This window comes from Anabrus simplex, chromosome 2 (assembly GCF_040414725.1).
Source record: "Anabrus simplex isolate iqAnaSimp1 chromosome 2, ASM4041472v1, whole genome shotgun sequence".
In the NCBI taxonomy this organism is placed as follows: Eukaryota; Metazoa; Arthropoda; class Insecta; order Orthoptera; family Tettigoniidae; genus Anabrus; species Anabrus simplex.
In genome coordinates, this window is record NC_090266.1 from 160,643,697 (window position 1) to 160,661,648 (window position 17,952).

At 38.9% G+C, this 17,952-nt stretch overlaps 1 protein-coding gene across 2 annotated transcripts in view; it reads right to left on the minus strand.

Annotated features, from left to right (window-relative positions):
* Positions 1-17,952, minus strand: part of LOC136863962 (dual specificity protein phosphatase CDC14C) — a 451,301-nt gene that overhangs the window by 56,664 nt on the left and 376,685 nt on the right. For both annotated transcript variants that reach the window (XM_068226497.1, XM_068226496.1), the window contains exons 10-11: positions 16,479-16,603; positions 3,253-3,462 (exon numbers count right to left, since the gene is read on the minus strand). In XM_068226497.1, the coding sequence (XP_068082598.1) occupies positions 3,253-3,462; positions 16,479-16,603 (335 nt within the window). The remainder of the gene's footprint in view (positions 1-3,252; positions 3,463-16,478; positions 16,604-17,952) is intronic.

Sequence of the window (17,952 nt, forward strand, 5' to 3'; positions counted from 1 at the left end):
TCAATTTCTTTTTTAGTATGTACCATCACTCCAATAAAATTTACTTAAACAACAGCCCCTTCTTGAGCCTGAATTTTCATGTCAAAGAGTGTAGAATATGGCTTTAACAATGTCCAAGGGAAAGCCTTGACAATGGTTTGTAATACATTGTTCACTTATGAACATTTCTATAATAATCCCACCATCCCCCATTCTAATAATTATCATCCTCTATCTTATTAAACAATCTCCGGTCTACAATCTGGCCATGTGGAGCAAACAAAAATGCTTCATCGCTGAAGCTCATACAGCCATCTACGGTATCTCATCAGGAGCTATACTACTGAACTCTCTCATTACCAGACTGTCTGGGCCATCACAATACCACCTTCTACTCCTATTTGTCCACTCATTATTCAGCATCATTCCTGCAAGCATGAAATAGACTATCTACTCCATGAGAGGTTCGGCATTCTCTTCACTACATTACAGAGATTCTCCTAAGAATTGTACCACCATGACTACTAAGAAGCCTTCCAATCACAATGATATTCTAACAAATCAAGACAAATAACCTCTTCCGTTAATACACGGTTCCTTTTACTATGACACACCAAGGTAAAAAATCTGACATACCAAGACAAATCCCAGATAATGTCCAGCAGAGTACCTCCATACTCTTAAAACAGGTAAATGAGGGAGTAGAGGGCGCCCAGCTCTTTAACCCTGGACTGTGCGCGTAGGCGGTGTTTGGACCGCACTTTTGAATTATTGATTCGTATTATAGTTTAATGCGCGCTCAGCCCAAATAGGTGCACTGCTAACCTTTGCTTACCCTGCTAAGGATCAGACAACGCTACTGATATGTTGTGTAATGCTGCAGTTCAGTGTGGGAACAGTTGTGAAGACAGCCTCCACCGTTCAGCTTACCAACAGCAGTCCTAACACCGCAACGCGCACAGAAATGAAAGTATATTTTTGAGCTTACGTTTATTGTTCCAAGCGGTGTTATACATTATTTCCGCTGAAACAACATTCCTTCCAGAATGTTTTAGTGACTAATGGAGGTGGATACTTCATTATGTATATAATTGCAGGTATGAAGTATTATACGTATATATAGTAATCTCTTTTTATTTTTTTCGCTACAGGGATCGAAGAAGATATATTCAACCTGATGACATCCAACAGTGTCCTATGGAACTCTCGGAGCAAGACGGAGTAGACAGTGACTGTGATTTCGAAAGTGACATAGATTTTGAAGGAGAAGGGTTCGTAGATGACGATCATTCTAGTGACTCAGCACAATCTATTACGAGTGATATTCCAATGGAAGAGGACACGGGGTACAACGATGTCAGATTTTATATTGGAAAAGACGGTGAAACAATCTGGAAAAGTACTCCTGTGGTTCTGAATGATTCTAGAACCTGTTCGAAAAATATCGTGAAGACGTTTCCCGGGCACGAAACACTCCAACACCGATGGATGCTTTCCTGCAAATAATTTCCCTTGAAATGATCGATGATACCGTAAGATACACTAACATTTACGTTGCCAAGTGTCGGTCAAAGAATCCGGAATCGCGAAGTAGGGACTACAAGGATACTACACGTACTGAGATTATGGCACTTTTGGGGGCACTATTTGTTATTGCAACTACAAAGGGCAACCGTACACATAGTTTAGAACTTTGGTCACGAGACGGTACTGGAATGATAATCCTGAGAGCAAATTTTAGCTCCAGGCACTTTCTGTTTTTGATGAGATGTTTGCGTTTTGATGATGTAAGTACTAGAAACGTACAAACTGCGACAGACAGATTAGCAGCCATCAGAGAATTCCATCTGAAGTTTGTTGCTAATTGTCAGGCTTCCTACTCTCCAGGGGAGTTTGTAACAATTGATGAGATGTTGGTAGCTTTCCGTGGCCGTGGTGGATTTATCCAGTATATGCCTCTAAAACCAGCTAAGTATGGGCTCAAATTCTACGCTCTGTGTGACAGTAGAACATTTTACACGTTCAATTTATAACTCTACTGTGGCAAACAAGCCGAAGGTCCTTACAGTTGTTCCAACAAACCTATGGACATCGTCAAAAGACTAACTGACCCAATAAATAATTCACATAGGAATGTTACCCCTGATAATTACTATAGTAGCATTCCATTGGCCGAATACCTATTTGAGCAAGGACTGACATTCATCGGGACACTAAAACAAAAAACAAGGGAAATACCTCCCGAATTTCTAATGGACAAATCTCACCAGGTTGGCTCTAGCATGTTTGGATTCCAACCTGACATGACACTAGTGTCCTATGTGAGGAAAAAGAAGACAGTTGTCCTTCTTCTATCAACTATGCATGACAGATGAAATCGATCCCACAACTAATAAACAATTCGTCATCGTTGACTATAATGGGACCAAGGGTGGCACAGATACTGTTGATCAGATGTGTTCTACATATACAACAACAAGGAAAACCAACCAAAACCTCTTGTTGTGTTTCTCCGTGAACTCTATATTGCAGGTATAAACTCGTACAAGATATTTCTGGCCAACAGCCCATCAAAGGATTGTGTGAGAAGGAAATATCTCACTGAATTGGACCGAGTCTGATGGGAGGTAAGTCTCCGAGAAAGAGCTCAGCTTCTGTCTCTTCCAAGTGATTTACAGGTATTCTTATCGAAGTTTTGTGAAGCCAAGGAGACTATGAAGTCTGCATCACAAAAGAAAATCTGCTTCATTTGTGGAACGCACAAAAATACGAAGACTGGTGTTACCTGTGATCTATGTCATTGAAATGTGTGCCGCAATCATAGTCAGCATAAGGTTACCTGTGAAATGTGCAGTCAAGAAGCTGAAGATGAAAACTAAATGTGCTTCATTTCATTGGGAACAGTAATCCGCTATTTGATTTCATAACTCTATGTAGAGCAGTCCCGTGTTTGAATTTCTTGACTTGTATTTGTGTGTTCTCTAAAACATGTTCAATTTCATGAAGTGTATTTTTTTTTCCCCCCTTTTAGAATACACATTACATCTTTCAATTATTTCAATAAATTTTCTTAACCTAAAAATGATAAAATGCACATAATGTTCGAGAAAGTTCACAAACTACGTTGTGCGGTCCGAACACCGCTGCACGCACTGTAGCGCGACACAGAGTGGCACGCGCGGTCCAGCGTTATGAACATACCAGTCCTTTCCCAGTCCATATGCCAACATATCTTTCAGCTGAGGATTCCAATAAACTGTAAAGAGGAAGTACCTTTTAGCCACAGCTGTGGGAGTCCGTAAGGGTCGTTTTGTTGACACAGTCTCCTTGTCCTTTTCCTTTTCTTTGTTGTGTGCTGCAACAATGGTGCTGCTTACTTTGGCCGCCTTCAATGGTGATAGAATCGTCTGTGGTGATTGACTTTGTTGACCGCTACGTAGTGGCTGTGACTTCGCCCTTGTATGCGGCCTGCCATCCTCCAACCTAGAGTATATAAAAGAAAAATACCAAGTTAAAAATTTAACAAATTTAAATACATTTACACAGCTGAACTTATCAATAATAGATATATTAGAAATACAAGAAAAGTTCATGCCATATTGAAATTAATGAGCAGCAGTTGCAAAATCTTCTTAATAATGTTATACTTTCGTGAACTGTGGGGGTTGAAGGAAAAACAAATTGCACACCATAGTGCACATATTGAAAATTAACCTGAAGACAAATTTGAGGATGGCATCTATTTGTGTAGATATGAGACAGATGTTAAAACATCAGGGCAAGGAAGAATTTCTTATTTCTTACAAATTCTCCTAATATATTCCTATTTGTTTCATACAAGATCAAGCCCAATATACATAAGGGCAGTCAAATGAAAACCAAACACCCACCATAAGACACATTCCGTGCGAAATGTGGCAACACTGTTGTTACGCATCGATAATGCCATCGGTGTGGTAGGACAACTGCATGATGAAGACACACAGGCACACGCAGCTGTTAGGTTACGCATTTGTTGGTCCACTGACTGGTCTAGTGTGTTTGTCCAGCTGTAGAACTGGAGGAACGCAAAGAGCAGAGAAATGTGGTTCGTTTTCTTGTGGTTGAGGGTGCTGGAGTACGTGAAACTCATAGTCGCATGTCTGTAGTGTATGCAAGCACTGCACGTCCATGACAAGTGTGCACAAGAGGCATAGGAGATTCTGAGAAGGGCACACATCACTGCAAGATGATGCGCACCCATGACAGGCCCATCGAGCCATTACTCCTGATGGGATAGGGCGGATTGATGGCCTTCTCTGGGAAAACCGACAAATAACAGAGGAAGAAATTCATGTTCAGATCAGCATTTGTCATGGTTCCATGCATGCCATTATTAAAGATAATTTGCATTTCCACAAAATTAGTTCGCAGTGGGCTCTGCATCAACTGACGGAGGGACAAAAGACTGACAGAATGGCGTCATGCCCAAGTCATCTGCAGTGGCACCTCGAGGAAGAGTATGCGGTTCTGTCCTGTATCCTCACAGGGGACGAAACATAGTGCCCCCGTTTCGAACCCGAGAGCAAACGGCAAAGCCAACAATGGATACGTGGCAATTCTCCCCCGCCAAAGAAATCCAAAGCTGTTCACACAAGTTCCGGTAAAGTCATGATGACCTTTGACTGCAGGGGCCTCTGCTTGTTGACTTCCTCGAATGTGGAACCACAATGTGCAGTGCTATGAAGACACTTTGCAGAAAATGCGACACGCCATAAAGTCAAAACGCCCTGGAATGCTCTTGGACGGAGTCATCCTGTTGCATGAACATGCTCGCCCCCATACTTCCAATCTGGCAAAGGCTACGCTTCAGCGATTTGATTGGGAAACACTTCAATATCCTCCACAAAGCCTGGATCTTTCACCTTGTGATTTTCACATTTTTGGCGACCTGTAGAAAGACATTCGTGGATGGTGGTTTCATTTGGACGAGGAAGTGCAAGTGTGGGTGTGGTTGTGGATCTGTCAACGATGTACCTCTTTCTACAAAACTGGAATTGATCATCTTGTCTCCCAGTGGGATAAATGTATTAACTCTTTTGGGAATTACTTTTGAATAAAACCATTCCATGGTCACATTGTAGCAGGTGTTCAGTTTTCATTTTGACTGCCACTTATATATATCCCTTCCTTCCTGGAATTTTTGTATTACAATGGACTCCCGTGTACTTTTTGTCATGTACCAATGTGCATAATACCAGAAGCAAAATGGACATATTAAGCAGACTACCTAGAGAGGAAAGCTTTTCTAAAGAACAGAAATTTGTTCACCTCAAATATGGATATGCCACATTAGAAAGATGTTTGTGAAGATTGTGGCATTATATAGAAGTGAAACATGGACTGCAACCTGCTCGTGAAGAAAGATAATAGAAACCTTTGAAACGTGGTGCTACAGAAAAATGTTGATGGTGAACTGAAAAGATAAGATCAGAAATGAAGATAATGAAACAAGTTGGACAGAGGAGAATAATTTGGTGAAGGTAGATCAGAAAAAGAAATGCTGGAACACATCTTGATACACCCAGGACTGTATTCAATTGATTTTGGATGGCAGAATGGGCAGGGATATAAAATAATAAAACAAAATAGAGACAGGTAAAGTCATGAATATGACAAACAGATTAGTGTAGATGTGGACTGAAATAGAAAATTACAGATGAAAAGGTCAGGTTTGCTAGATGCTTTACGTCGCACCGACACAGATATGTCTTATGGCGACGATGGGACAGGAAGGGGTTAGGAGTGGGAAGGAAGCGGCCGTGGCCTTAATTAAGGCACAGCCCCAGCATTTGCCTGGTGTGAAAATGGGAAACCACGGAAAACCATTTTCAGAGCTGCCGACAGTGGGATTCGAACCTACTATCTCCCGAATACTGGATACTGGCCGCACTTAAGCGACTGCAGCTATCGAGCTCGGTAAGGTCAGGTTTAACTAATGACCGAAACAAGAGAAAAGCACAATTACAGAGGTCAAAAAAGTAGCCAAGGATGTCTACAACAGAAACTAACGTGGACTGAGTGTGTGTAGAGTAACAAAAATATTGATTTTTATTGACACATGGAATTGTTATATAAAACTCACTTCAGGTTAAATTATAATAATGAAAGCTTTAAACACATTTAGTAAGCATTTGGTCTATAAACTGCCATTTCATCTTCGGCCTGACACTAGACTCACCAGACGCTGGGGTGTACGCAGGTGAATTTATCAGAAGCTCATGCATGTCATATTTTAAATTTTCTAGGTCATATTTAGCTAGTTTTTAGGACATATTTTGTACTTGTACTGTTGGTACTTCTGAACGCTAGTTATCACAGATGTCCACGAGATGAAAAGCAACATTCACCTATACTGTAGTTCCGTAACAGCTGCCAATGCCTGGGAAATGGAACCGGTGTTTGATTGTGGATTATAGCATCATACTAGATGGCTAGTTGCAGACTGGCTGTGGTGCACCTGAACACTCACCATGCTCAAAGAGAATTTACCATCAGCAACATTTCGCTCATCGACATAACGATCATTCCGACAAGGCTGGGGCCATACGGCGATAACATCTACAACCATAAGGATTTTGAATTTAAGCCTGAAATACTGATGACTCTTGATGGAAGACTTCAAAGTTGATTCGCCCCAACATGATATGTTTGTCAGCCATTACAGAAACATTTTCGACTACACCTTGCTTCATCAACAACAGCTACCACACTCGGCAATATACCACAAAAACATACATTGTCAACCTGTTGGCAGCGTACATTTCTATGTCTCATACCACAGACTGGTAGTTAAAAAGCTCTGTTGGACACATTGTAATAATGGTGAAGCCCCACTAATCCGAACACCGCCAGTCTAAAAACCTGCATAATACGGATCCAATGTTTATATTTATGAAAGCATACTTAACAAAGAAATTTCAGACTAAAATGGCCTTGAATTACACATTAAAACATCAATCACATACTGTAAAATAATACAATATGTAATTATGGTACAAATAAACAGGAAGATACTCTTAGAAAAACTGGGGAAATTAATAGGAAATCACAGCAACAAAACTAGACTCATTTAAAACATACTAGTCCAGACTGTGCATGTGATTGTTGCAGAAATCACTGTGACCGTTACCATGTAATATACTGTCAATTCAGAAGCAAATATTTAATGAAATTCTGTTACGACGAGTGATAGACTGCACTGTGATGTAGTGTATCATGTATTTATTCTGCGTATATAATGGCTAAGCCTCCGTGACTCAGGTGGCAGTGTGCTGCCTCTCACCGCTGCTTCTGTGGTTCAAATCCCAGTCACTCCATGTAGGATTTGTGCTGGACACATCAGAGTCAGGACAGGTTTTTCTCCAGGTACTCCAGATTTCCTTGTCATCATTCATTCCAGCAACACTCTACAACATAATTCCACTTAATCTGTCAGTCATTAAACATTGCCCCAAAGGAGTGCGACAGGCTTCATTCATTCCATTCCCAACCTGGCTGAGGATTTTCATTTATACAATGGCCATTGGCTGCAATAAATGTTTCATTCAAATCACCAGATAATAACAACAATAATAATATTGATTTTACGTGCCACTAATTACTTTTACGGTTTTCAGAGACACTGGGGTGCCAGAATTTTGTCCTGCAGGAGTTCTTTTTATGAGCCTGTAAATCTACCAACATGAGGTTGATGTATTTGAGCACCTTCAAACACCACCGGACTCAGCCGGGTTCGAAACCACAGACTTCAGTTCAGAAGGCCAGCACTCCACAGTATGAGCTATACAGCCCAGCAGATTTAATACTCAATAAATTTAACAGTGAAAAGTATAAAAAAATTACAGTATCTTAAATCAATCACTCATACACAAGAATTCAGTCACTTTTAACTGACGCAAAGAAAAATGTTTTGAGGATAACACAATAACTCCACCACCGTGTCATCAACACTGAGTCCGCCACTGTAGCGTTGGAGATGTTCCTGGATGTACTGCAGGAATGTCTCCAATGCTTTTGATCCATCTGAATGAGTAGTAGCTCCAGGTAGTGGAACTTCGTCTGCTTCATTTTCTACATATTCAATTTTGCATATACCCTTAATCATATTGGTAATAAATCAACTTTGTTAATAAAAAATTTTGCCAATCAGAACAGACTTCAGTCCAAATTAGCTCGGACTGGGAGGGTGATGCTGTACTACTTCTCATTCTGTACGTCGCGAATTCACAGTATTTTTGTACCGTGCCTAGTTTGTAATAACTTCTGAATTAGGTTTGTACAGTATGTAAAATTTCCAACAACAAAATGTGCGTGTAATGACATGTGCAATTAAATTCACGTCCCAATCAATAAATTCTCTCATTTCACATCCGAATGCTGCAAAAGATAGGTAGACATGTTCTACGCTTAAAATAATGGGAGTATAGTTTAAGACTTCAAACTTCTGCTCACAGGTTGTGGGAATCCCCAAGAGAGCGCGATATGGCTTATGTCAAGGTTGATGTGATAGGAAGACTTGACAGTGGACACAGCAGTGCACTAGTAACTATTTGACTTTAGAGATGTGTTGTGTGGTTTTTATCACAATGGTTATGTACACTACAGAGCAGAGAATAAGTTTGATTGAGTGTTATTTCCACAAGAAATAAGGAAAAAGGAGCCTTCAAAAATTCCGTAGATGCTTCCCGGTTCTACGGTACCATCAAAACCTTACGCGCAACAACTCGTTCACAAGTGGCTAACTAATAAGAAAAAACAGCAAAGGAGAACAGCTCTCACGCAGGAGAGGTTAGAAGATATACAGGCAAGACTGCAGGTCAGTTCGCGCAAGTCACTTCGGAAAGTAGATCAGGAAACCAGTACTCCACATTCGTCAGCATTTAAATCTAAGAATTTCATTTTTGTCCGTATTGAACTGAGAATGGAAGATAGGAAACTTAAAAGGGTCCACCTTTTCAATAGAAATAAATGTTATAGTTTATTTATAACATATATTTACACTTGGAACTAGTTTCGATGCTGTTTGGCATCATCTTCAGCCAAAATGTGGGAAATAGGCATAGCATGTAGACATTTATATTATACAAGGTGTTACATCAGTGTGATTAAAAGAGAGAATATGAAGACGTGAAGTACATGTCAGTTTCAAAATGGTCATGAAGGGCGAGTCAAAATTGTATAAACATGAGATAACATAAACACATAAACAAAAAACATATATACATATAAACTGTAACAAAACCATGCAGAAGTACGAGATGACTGGCATTGGAGATTCAAATTATTTCAGACACTCTTCCATTGAATGTTGCCTGCCGCGAGTGTAGTACAAAACATAGGTTGTGTTTATTGAAATCTAACTTACAACAGAACAAGTTAGACACTCTACGGCATTCGATCTATCCAACATTCTAATCATTGAAAATTTACACAACAGAAGGGATACTACAATTATATTGATAACATCTTCAATCCAGTGCATTGTCGTGAATTTACGATGTGTCTTTTTAATTCAACGTACTCTTATTCGACTGGTTACATAACCAATTTAACTCAAGAAGAATTACCATGATCATCCCTGACCTAATCTTCTACTACATGATTAATTAGAGCCCTTGTTTTGTATATATTTTATTCTTCAAATTTCTACTTGCTGATGAATACAGCTTAATATGGACCTTCATCAAATGTTAAAGAAAATGGATCCATTTCAATTTCAGACGAATGCCGTTTGACAATCTTCCTACCAACATTAACATATATATTTTTTAGACTAGATTGTGAGATTTACCTACAATTGTTTTAACTAGTTGTTTATAAGATTTACTTATAACTTTTTAATAATGGTATCAAAAACAACTTTTAATGTCACATTTTATTCCAATCTTATATGATTGATTATTGTAAGACAGTCTTAAATGTAACTATTATTTTTAAAGTTGTTTATAGTGCTGATGACGCCCGTTAAGAAGGGCGAAACATGTTCACGAGTTTTCAATTATTTATAATCATTTAACCACAATAGTGGTAATTGTAAGTATTGACTAGGTTGACATTAAACAAATATTTTATAATTATATGTAATCACTGTCGTCAATACGGACCAAATATGAGATTAATGACTATTAACTCAGTGACATATCGAGGGACAGCTATTAGACGTGTATTTGTGTGTGAAGTTTTTGGTGTTATTTATGGGTTTGCAGTGAGTTGACATAATTAAATAGTAGTGTGTGCCATTCCTTGATATCTCCTCTCAACATGAGGGGAAAGGTATGTGCTGTGTTTGGCTGCAGTAACTATGAAGTGGTCTTTCCTTCGCTACCCTCATGCCAAGAAAATGTAAGGACTATTGTGTTTGCATATATATTCTTCCAGTGACTAAGAGATTTTTATAGTACTTCATAATCTTCTGACCTGCTTGACCCATATTTTAACTGGCTTAAAATATAATACGTATTTTATTGTATAGTGCAGCAGTTAACCTTCAATACCGATGTGTTGTAGGTGTGATCTGTGGGTTTTGAAATGTCACAGAAGTGATTTGGATAAGGTGTACAAGAAAGAAAGGACATTACGCTTATATAAGAATTATAAGATCTGTTCAGATCATTTCCAGGCCAGCGACTTTAAAAATCCTCGACTGTACAGCCAAGGGTATGTTACACTTTTACTCTAATTGTACGCAAATATTCCTCAAGGCATCACTATTGACAACATTTTCATACTTTTCTTTCTTTTATCCCTCTTCTCAGATTAAAGCCGGGATTTTATAGATTTTCTTTCTGTTAGTATGCTTCATGTTAAGAGGAAAATTGTCCAGCTTTTAAATGTCAATTCATTGCATCATGTGTGTACGGAATGTGCCGATATTTTTATTGACAAGTGTCTTAATGTGATGATACAATGTTTTTTAAATGAGAAAAAAGACAAATCTAACCGTAAAAGTTCAGGCAGGAATGCTAAAGCAAAAAAGTAATGTATAAATGAAAGATCAACCCATTTCACAGCAGTCCATTTCACATCTTGTTTATATGTCTAATTTCAGTCTTTAAATAATTACCTTTTAAATAATTCTTCATTCATTTATCCAGAATTGCTTTAGCAACTTCAAAGTTAATATCTCAATAATACTTTCTTTCTAGAAGTAATTTATTTATCCATTTTCATATATGCATTTCCATTGATATTTAAATTTAGAGCGACTTTTCAGGTCAAGTCACTAGGAGCGCCACCGTCGAATTGTCTCCCATTTTAACAATGCTAAATCCGTGTCGCGTATTGTCTCCACTGTATTTGATGTAACATATCCACAAACTCATCGCTGGAATACATCATGAGGCAGTGATTAACCCAATCGCATCATCTGACAACCCTAGCTCGCAAATGTTATTCGTGGGAGATGAATCCAATGACGAGCTCAGCTCGCGGCGATGCACTGCTGTATATCAATACATGTAGTTCAGTTACTAACTCACGATGCCAATTGTATGCATTCTGAGCTGAAGTTTAGACATGTGGCTTCGGTTATTTCCCGTGCTCAAGGTTATCACACACTTTTGGAATAAGAGATAAAAGAATCTTTGTTCATATTATTTCACTCACGTCAGTTGCAATCATGGCGTCAAGCAGATGTGTTGGTGTTGATGAAAATGGAATACGAAAGCTAACAGATAGTGTTTTAGAGAGTGATTATGAAGATAGTGATGTTTATGACAACAAAATATACCCTGAAGGTCTTAGTTCGAGTGATGCGTGTAGTAGTGCTGATGACACGGAAAGTGATACAAATGCCGACGGTGGGCAAGTCTACAGCGAGACCACGTGACCTCCCGAGAGGCCGTAGTTTTGTGTAGTCTGGGGATATGTTATTGAAGATCTACGCACTTTTAACTCCAAAAGGGGTAAGACCCCTCAGTGTGTTTTTGTGGTGCCGACTTCACCGTGGCCCACATCTTCACAGTGTGTGCCGTAGTACGGGATTTAAATGTTTTCTCAGTGAACTGCTATGGTATTTAAATAGGATTTGATTTGTTTATTTATCATCAACACAGTTATTAATTCTCCAATTACAGATGATATAATACATTCAAATAATAACAATATTAACAGCACTTACTTCTACTACTAATTATAACTAAACAATATATATAATATATACATACAGTAGAAGTCCGTTATAGCGAGAATTCATAACGGCGAAAAATTTACTCGCTATAGCGGATTGTCGTTATATCCGATTTTTTGTAAAAGTCGAGAAAACCCCCATGCACATTAAAATCAGTATGAAATAGCAATTAGTTTGTTCAAAACTGCGTTTTTGCGGATAATATCCACACTACGGCTACTTGTGTGCTTTTTGAAATCCGATACAACGTGAAAGCATGTGTTTAATTTCATTCTGAAAAATATATATAACCGCATTTCTCCAAATCCAAGACGACCCCCACTTTTTCCTCAAAAATTTTTAATCAGGCTTAAAAAGTGCTTTGTAAAATCATACGAATGTCTTTCTTATACAGTAAACATTTTGTACTATTTGTAGACGCCGAGCATTGGCTTTAGTTATGCCGTGTTTTTTTGCGGCCGTACAATTATGCTTTCTTTGAGAGGGTTTAATAACCATTAACTTAAAATTGGCATCATAATATCAAAGGGAACTCCTTGAATGTTTGCCGGCAATACACATTCCACGCGTCTCTACAATATGACGATCCATCAGGAAAATATTCTTGCTTACTATAAAACTGTTTCTTTCACTCAGGCGCTACACGCACGTTTTGCTTGCCGCATTCGGCCAACTTCAGCGGCTAGCATGTACAAATAGGTCTTAATCGCGGACTTTGAAGGTCAACGAACGAGTTAATTGCGCCGCGGTATGGCAAGCCCTTGCATTTTTGTGCACATACCTCACAATTTCATCTTCGACTTCTTTAAAGCGTCTTTGTTGCAGGCCACTGAATACATTTTTTGTGCAGTACGCATTTTAAGCTATCTTTGTCTTCACGGTAATGCCGAATATTGCTTTAGTTAGGCCTATGCCGTATTTTCTTTCGGCTGCACAATTATTAGACATTTCTGAGCGTTTAGTAGCCATTAACTAAAATTGGCATCATAACATCGACGAGAATCCGTTGAAAATTTGCCGGCAATACCGGTTCCACGTATCTTTACAATACAATGATTCATCACGAAAATATTCCTGCTGTCTATAAAACTTAATTTTACTAAGCGTCAGGTACAGCAGACGCGTTATAACTCTGCTACAGAGTAGCCGTGGCCTTTCTAAGAATTCAAAGTCTCGCATGTTTTGATGTTATTCTGCTGATTTGAGAAACTTTTTTTTTTTTTTTTTTTTTTTTTTAAATTGTAGAGGATAATAGAATGTCATCCTCTCTTCACTATTTCGTTACACAAAGGCACTGTACAACCGGTCACCGCGGCTAAGCGGTCGTTTTTTGTCAACGAGTTTTGTGTGCTGGCGAGGGGAGGGAGGCGGGGAGGGGTGAAAAAAACCAGCGTGGTTATTGCGGTACCTTAGTTGCCAGTGGTGTTCATTACTATCAAGCCGCGAATGCAAAGCGACCCTTGCTTGATTTTTCACACGAGATTCTGAGGAAAAAAAAGTCTTCTTGGATTCGGAGAAATACAGTATCAATACAGCGGCTTCTGTAGCAAACATTTCAGTTTACTTCTTCAAACGGCATCACCTAACCTAACCCTATATGCATCATGAAAACCTATTTGAAACGCATGTAGAGAATTGATAACCTCCTCGCTAAAAATTGGCATGGAAATAGCTTTCCGAAATTTAACTTGACGCGAAGAAATATAAACTATCCTCTGAAATCAATGATGTACCCTGCCATATCTTGAGGTGTATCACATTCTTACTTAATTTCAGTATACTGTATACCATTAAAATTAAGCGATCATTTACTTCAGCCTTTATTTTTAACGAGTTTACAACTGCTATCAGCCGCGTTATTTTCGCATTTATTACGAAAACGTGTTATCCTCTTTCATTTCGAATTTTCTTTAGAGAACAGCAGTCGACGGGTATTACTAACAGACTCCAATATCGCCTTTGAATGTTGACGAGAGAGCTCGCAAATGCAAATACAGAGAAAACTATACCGTACCGAAGATGATCGATCGCATTTTGTGGCAAACGTTTCCGTTTTTGTTATTCAAATAGCGTCACCTATCCTAACTTATCTGTACTGTATGTATGATGAAAGCATACTTCAAGCGCCAGTAGAGAAACTATAACCTTCTCGCTATAAATTGACATGATAATAGCCTTTCTGTAATTTACGGGACGCGAGAAAATATAAACTAACCTCGTAGTCAACGACGCAGTCTGCCATATCTTGAGATGTAGGCCTATCTCATTCTTACGTAATTGCGGTATTTAGCATTAAAATTAAGCGATCGTTTATTCAGCGTTCATCTGTAACGAGTTAACAACGGTTATCGGACACGTTATTTACGCATTTATTACGAAAACATGTTCTCTTCTTTCGTTTTCCTTGCGGAAGAGCAGTCGACGGGTATTACTAATAGACTCCGACATCGCCTTCGAATGTCGACGAGAGAGCTTGCTGGTGGGCATAGCGAGAAAACGATACGGTACCGAAGATGATTGATCGCATGCAGTATAATAATTGTGTGCATAAATATCGGCAACGGAAAAATCGAGCGCGCAAAATCGCTCGTAATAACGGATGTGTCAGTGATTGAGCTCTCGCTGTAACCGAAGGATAATACACAGTTTAATATAGGAATTTTGAAAGGACGGACAAAAGTTACCGTTATAACGGGATTCTCGTTATATGCCGTACTCGCTATAGCGGACTTCTACTGTATTTACAAAACACTTACGGAAGAAAAGAAACCAAGAAAACAGGAAATTGTTTAACATATGAAATGATCGAGGGAAGGAAGTATAACTTGCAGTTTCCAAATGCACAGAACAAGTTACAAGGAACAACACACTGTCTATGAAGCATCCGTAAGATGTCTGCAAATTTCACTAGCTGACGAGTGTAAGCTTTGTGTTGTGTTGTGTTGTGACTTTCCTCGAAGGAGGGGAGTTTGGGCAACTACATACCTCCCTGCCAATGCATGTCCTTATCGTTCCAGTAGCACACACTTTGCCCTACCTATGGTCTATGAAACTTTGAACATGTATGACGTAACTAACTGGTTGCCTGTGTCCTAGCCACAGCCCATAACTTCCTCATCCTCGTCCAACCAAGCTCAATAACCTAAGCCACGATACATACGGCCCATTACAGGGCCAAATAAACAAATCAGACTATGGAGGCTATGAAGTATGCAACCTTACCACATCCCAGGCAATTGGCAGCAAAATTTAAAAAATTAAAAATACCTGCATGGGATTCAAACCTTTGAGCAGTGTCAACTATCACAACTCCAACCGTACCACTGCCAACTGAGCTATTGTGAGGCTTGACATGCAGCACGAACTTTCCAGCCAATACAATACCTGCTCTCTGTGTGCAGCTCTTGTTGTATGATACGTGTTCTTCATATTTGTGGTTGTTTTACGGGTTCATTCGTGGTGCCCACAATGAATTAATAGTGGCATTCACAATTCCTGCTGTCTTCTAGCCCGTAAACACGATTCTCCTCCTATCATCCTGGTTTAGGGAGAGGGACCAACGTATTTCAGAATTGTAGTAAAAGTGGTGGGATGCATAAAACTAAATCGCAAGGGGCTGGTGAAACACCCGGTATAGCTGGTGATTTCTGCTTTGTTTGGTTTCTATACGTGTAATCATGCCGCTTCGAGATGACTACGTCTTCTCGCCATTACGGGTACTGCACTTGCTGTCACCACTTCTCTGTGCTCCTATTCCAAGGTACTCCGCTATGAAGGTTTAAATTATACTCCATGTACCTGCAGCCATGTCCCGGCACAGTCCAGTGATGGATTTATTTTTAAATTAGCATGTTTCATTGTTTTGACATTGGTTATCATGGAAAATCCTCCTTCACAAGAATATGTGGATGAAAAGAGCAACAAATCTGCAAGAACCTGTTTAGCGAGATGCAGAAAATAAGCTTTAATTTAATTCCAGAATTTGTCGCGCAGCTGTGAGCTTACATTCGGGAGATACTGAGTTTGAATTTCACCGTTGGCAGTCCTGAAGATGGTTTTCTGCGGTTTCCCATTTTTACACCAGGCAAATGCTGGGGCTGTACGTACAGTAAATTATCCCTATCTTAGCCCTTTTCCATCCTTGCGTTCCTGAGAACTCTTAATGTACCAAAATGATAACAGAGTGTAAAGTTAAGCTACACCATGACAGTGAATCAAATCAGTTGATTCAATCGAAGATTGCATGTACACACCAAAGGTTTAATATGAACGCATTAACATATATGTCCACGTACAAAAAGAGGAGCTCTAAATGAAGGAATAAACTTACCGCAATGCTCCAGTAGTAACTGATCGTGGATGTCTCCTAGATGCTTTGATCTGATTCAACTTGTCCCCTTGAGTAAGAAGACCTGTATTTCTTCTCGGCTCCTCAGAGTTTTGGTTAACAGCATCCTGGAAATAAAGTAATTTAACCTTCTAATAATTTCATCCACAATTATGTACACGTGGAGCTTACAGGCAAACTAAAACTGAAAAAATATACAAAGGCAATCAAATGAAAAACCTTAATTTAAAAAAATGTATTTTACTGAGAAAAAGTGGTACACAAGTGCATCACTTTCTTTTATGTGGTCTCCATTACGTTCATTGCTACAGGCCTCCAGTGCTGAAGTGCAGGGGTTCCTCTAGAAAGAATATCCTTCGGTTGTTTGCACAGCCACTCGTCTACCGCCTTCATATTCAACCAAGTGAAGGGTCGAATTGCTTTCCTGGTTGTGGACAGCGCCCGTATTGTGATTTTCGCACGTGTTTATAGGCAGCTACACGTATCCCATACGGTTCTCGTCCCTTGCTGAGAGGTAGTAGTTTATCTAGTGTCCACTAGAATGCAGCAGTTATTGGGAATTTCAAACCTAAATGACAAAAAGGGTAGTTTCTCCTTGCCGTGACTTCTACTGTACTCTTTCTTTATTTACTGAAATCCTTCATTCTGATAATGAGGGTTTAAGCCTAAGAACATAGCCAAGGACCGTTATCCCCATATCTTGGTCTGAGCAAATTCTCTTGTTAGTGAAGAATCAGATGCTAAGTGTGTAAACCTCAATAATCTTCTGTTAATTCACAAATCAGTGCTTATAGGTACTGTTTAATGACTTTAAAATGCATTCCTATCTTAGAAAACAAGATATTTCAGAGGATCCCATCACACCTGCAATCGCTATGCCTGTTGCAATAAACACACATCACTGACAGTCAACCAACACCTTCGTAACGCTAGGTCCACTGAAACATGACTGAAATTCTTTGGTTACATTATGCAAATTCGTGGTAAGTTGATGCGGTTACACTTATTAGATATCATACTTATTACATATCACAATACATCACGATACAATATGCTGTTAAATACATAGTTGACTATGTAAGATATTATAAGTAGAATTTTGTAAACAATATAAATTTATTAAGGATGATGTGTGTGTTTAATAGAAAAAATTATTAGCGTAAAATGTATAATATTGTATTCTAGGAAAATTTTCTTTGTCTCCTGTTAATTTAAAATTTAATGCTTGACAATAATGTATTTTAGTGTACCATTTGCCACTGAGGTAGACACCTCATTTGCAAATAAAGAGATTTTGATTTGATTTTGATTTTGAATAAGAAATTTAAATGCACGTTTGCTAGCTTTCCCTAAAATATTAAGTAATTGTAATTGAAGAACCACTATTCTAGGAAAACAATACAACAGAAGAAACTGTTCCAATCGCTTTGGAAGAATCTGATGAAAAACAGGCAAC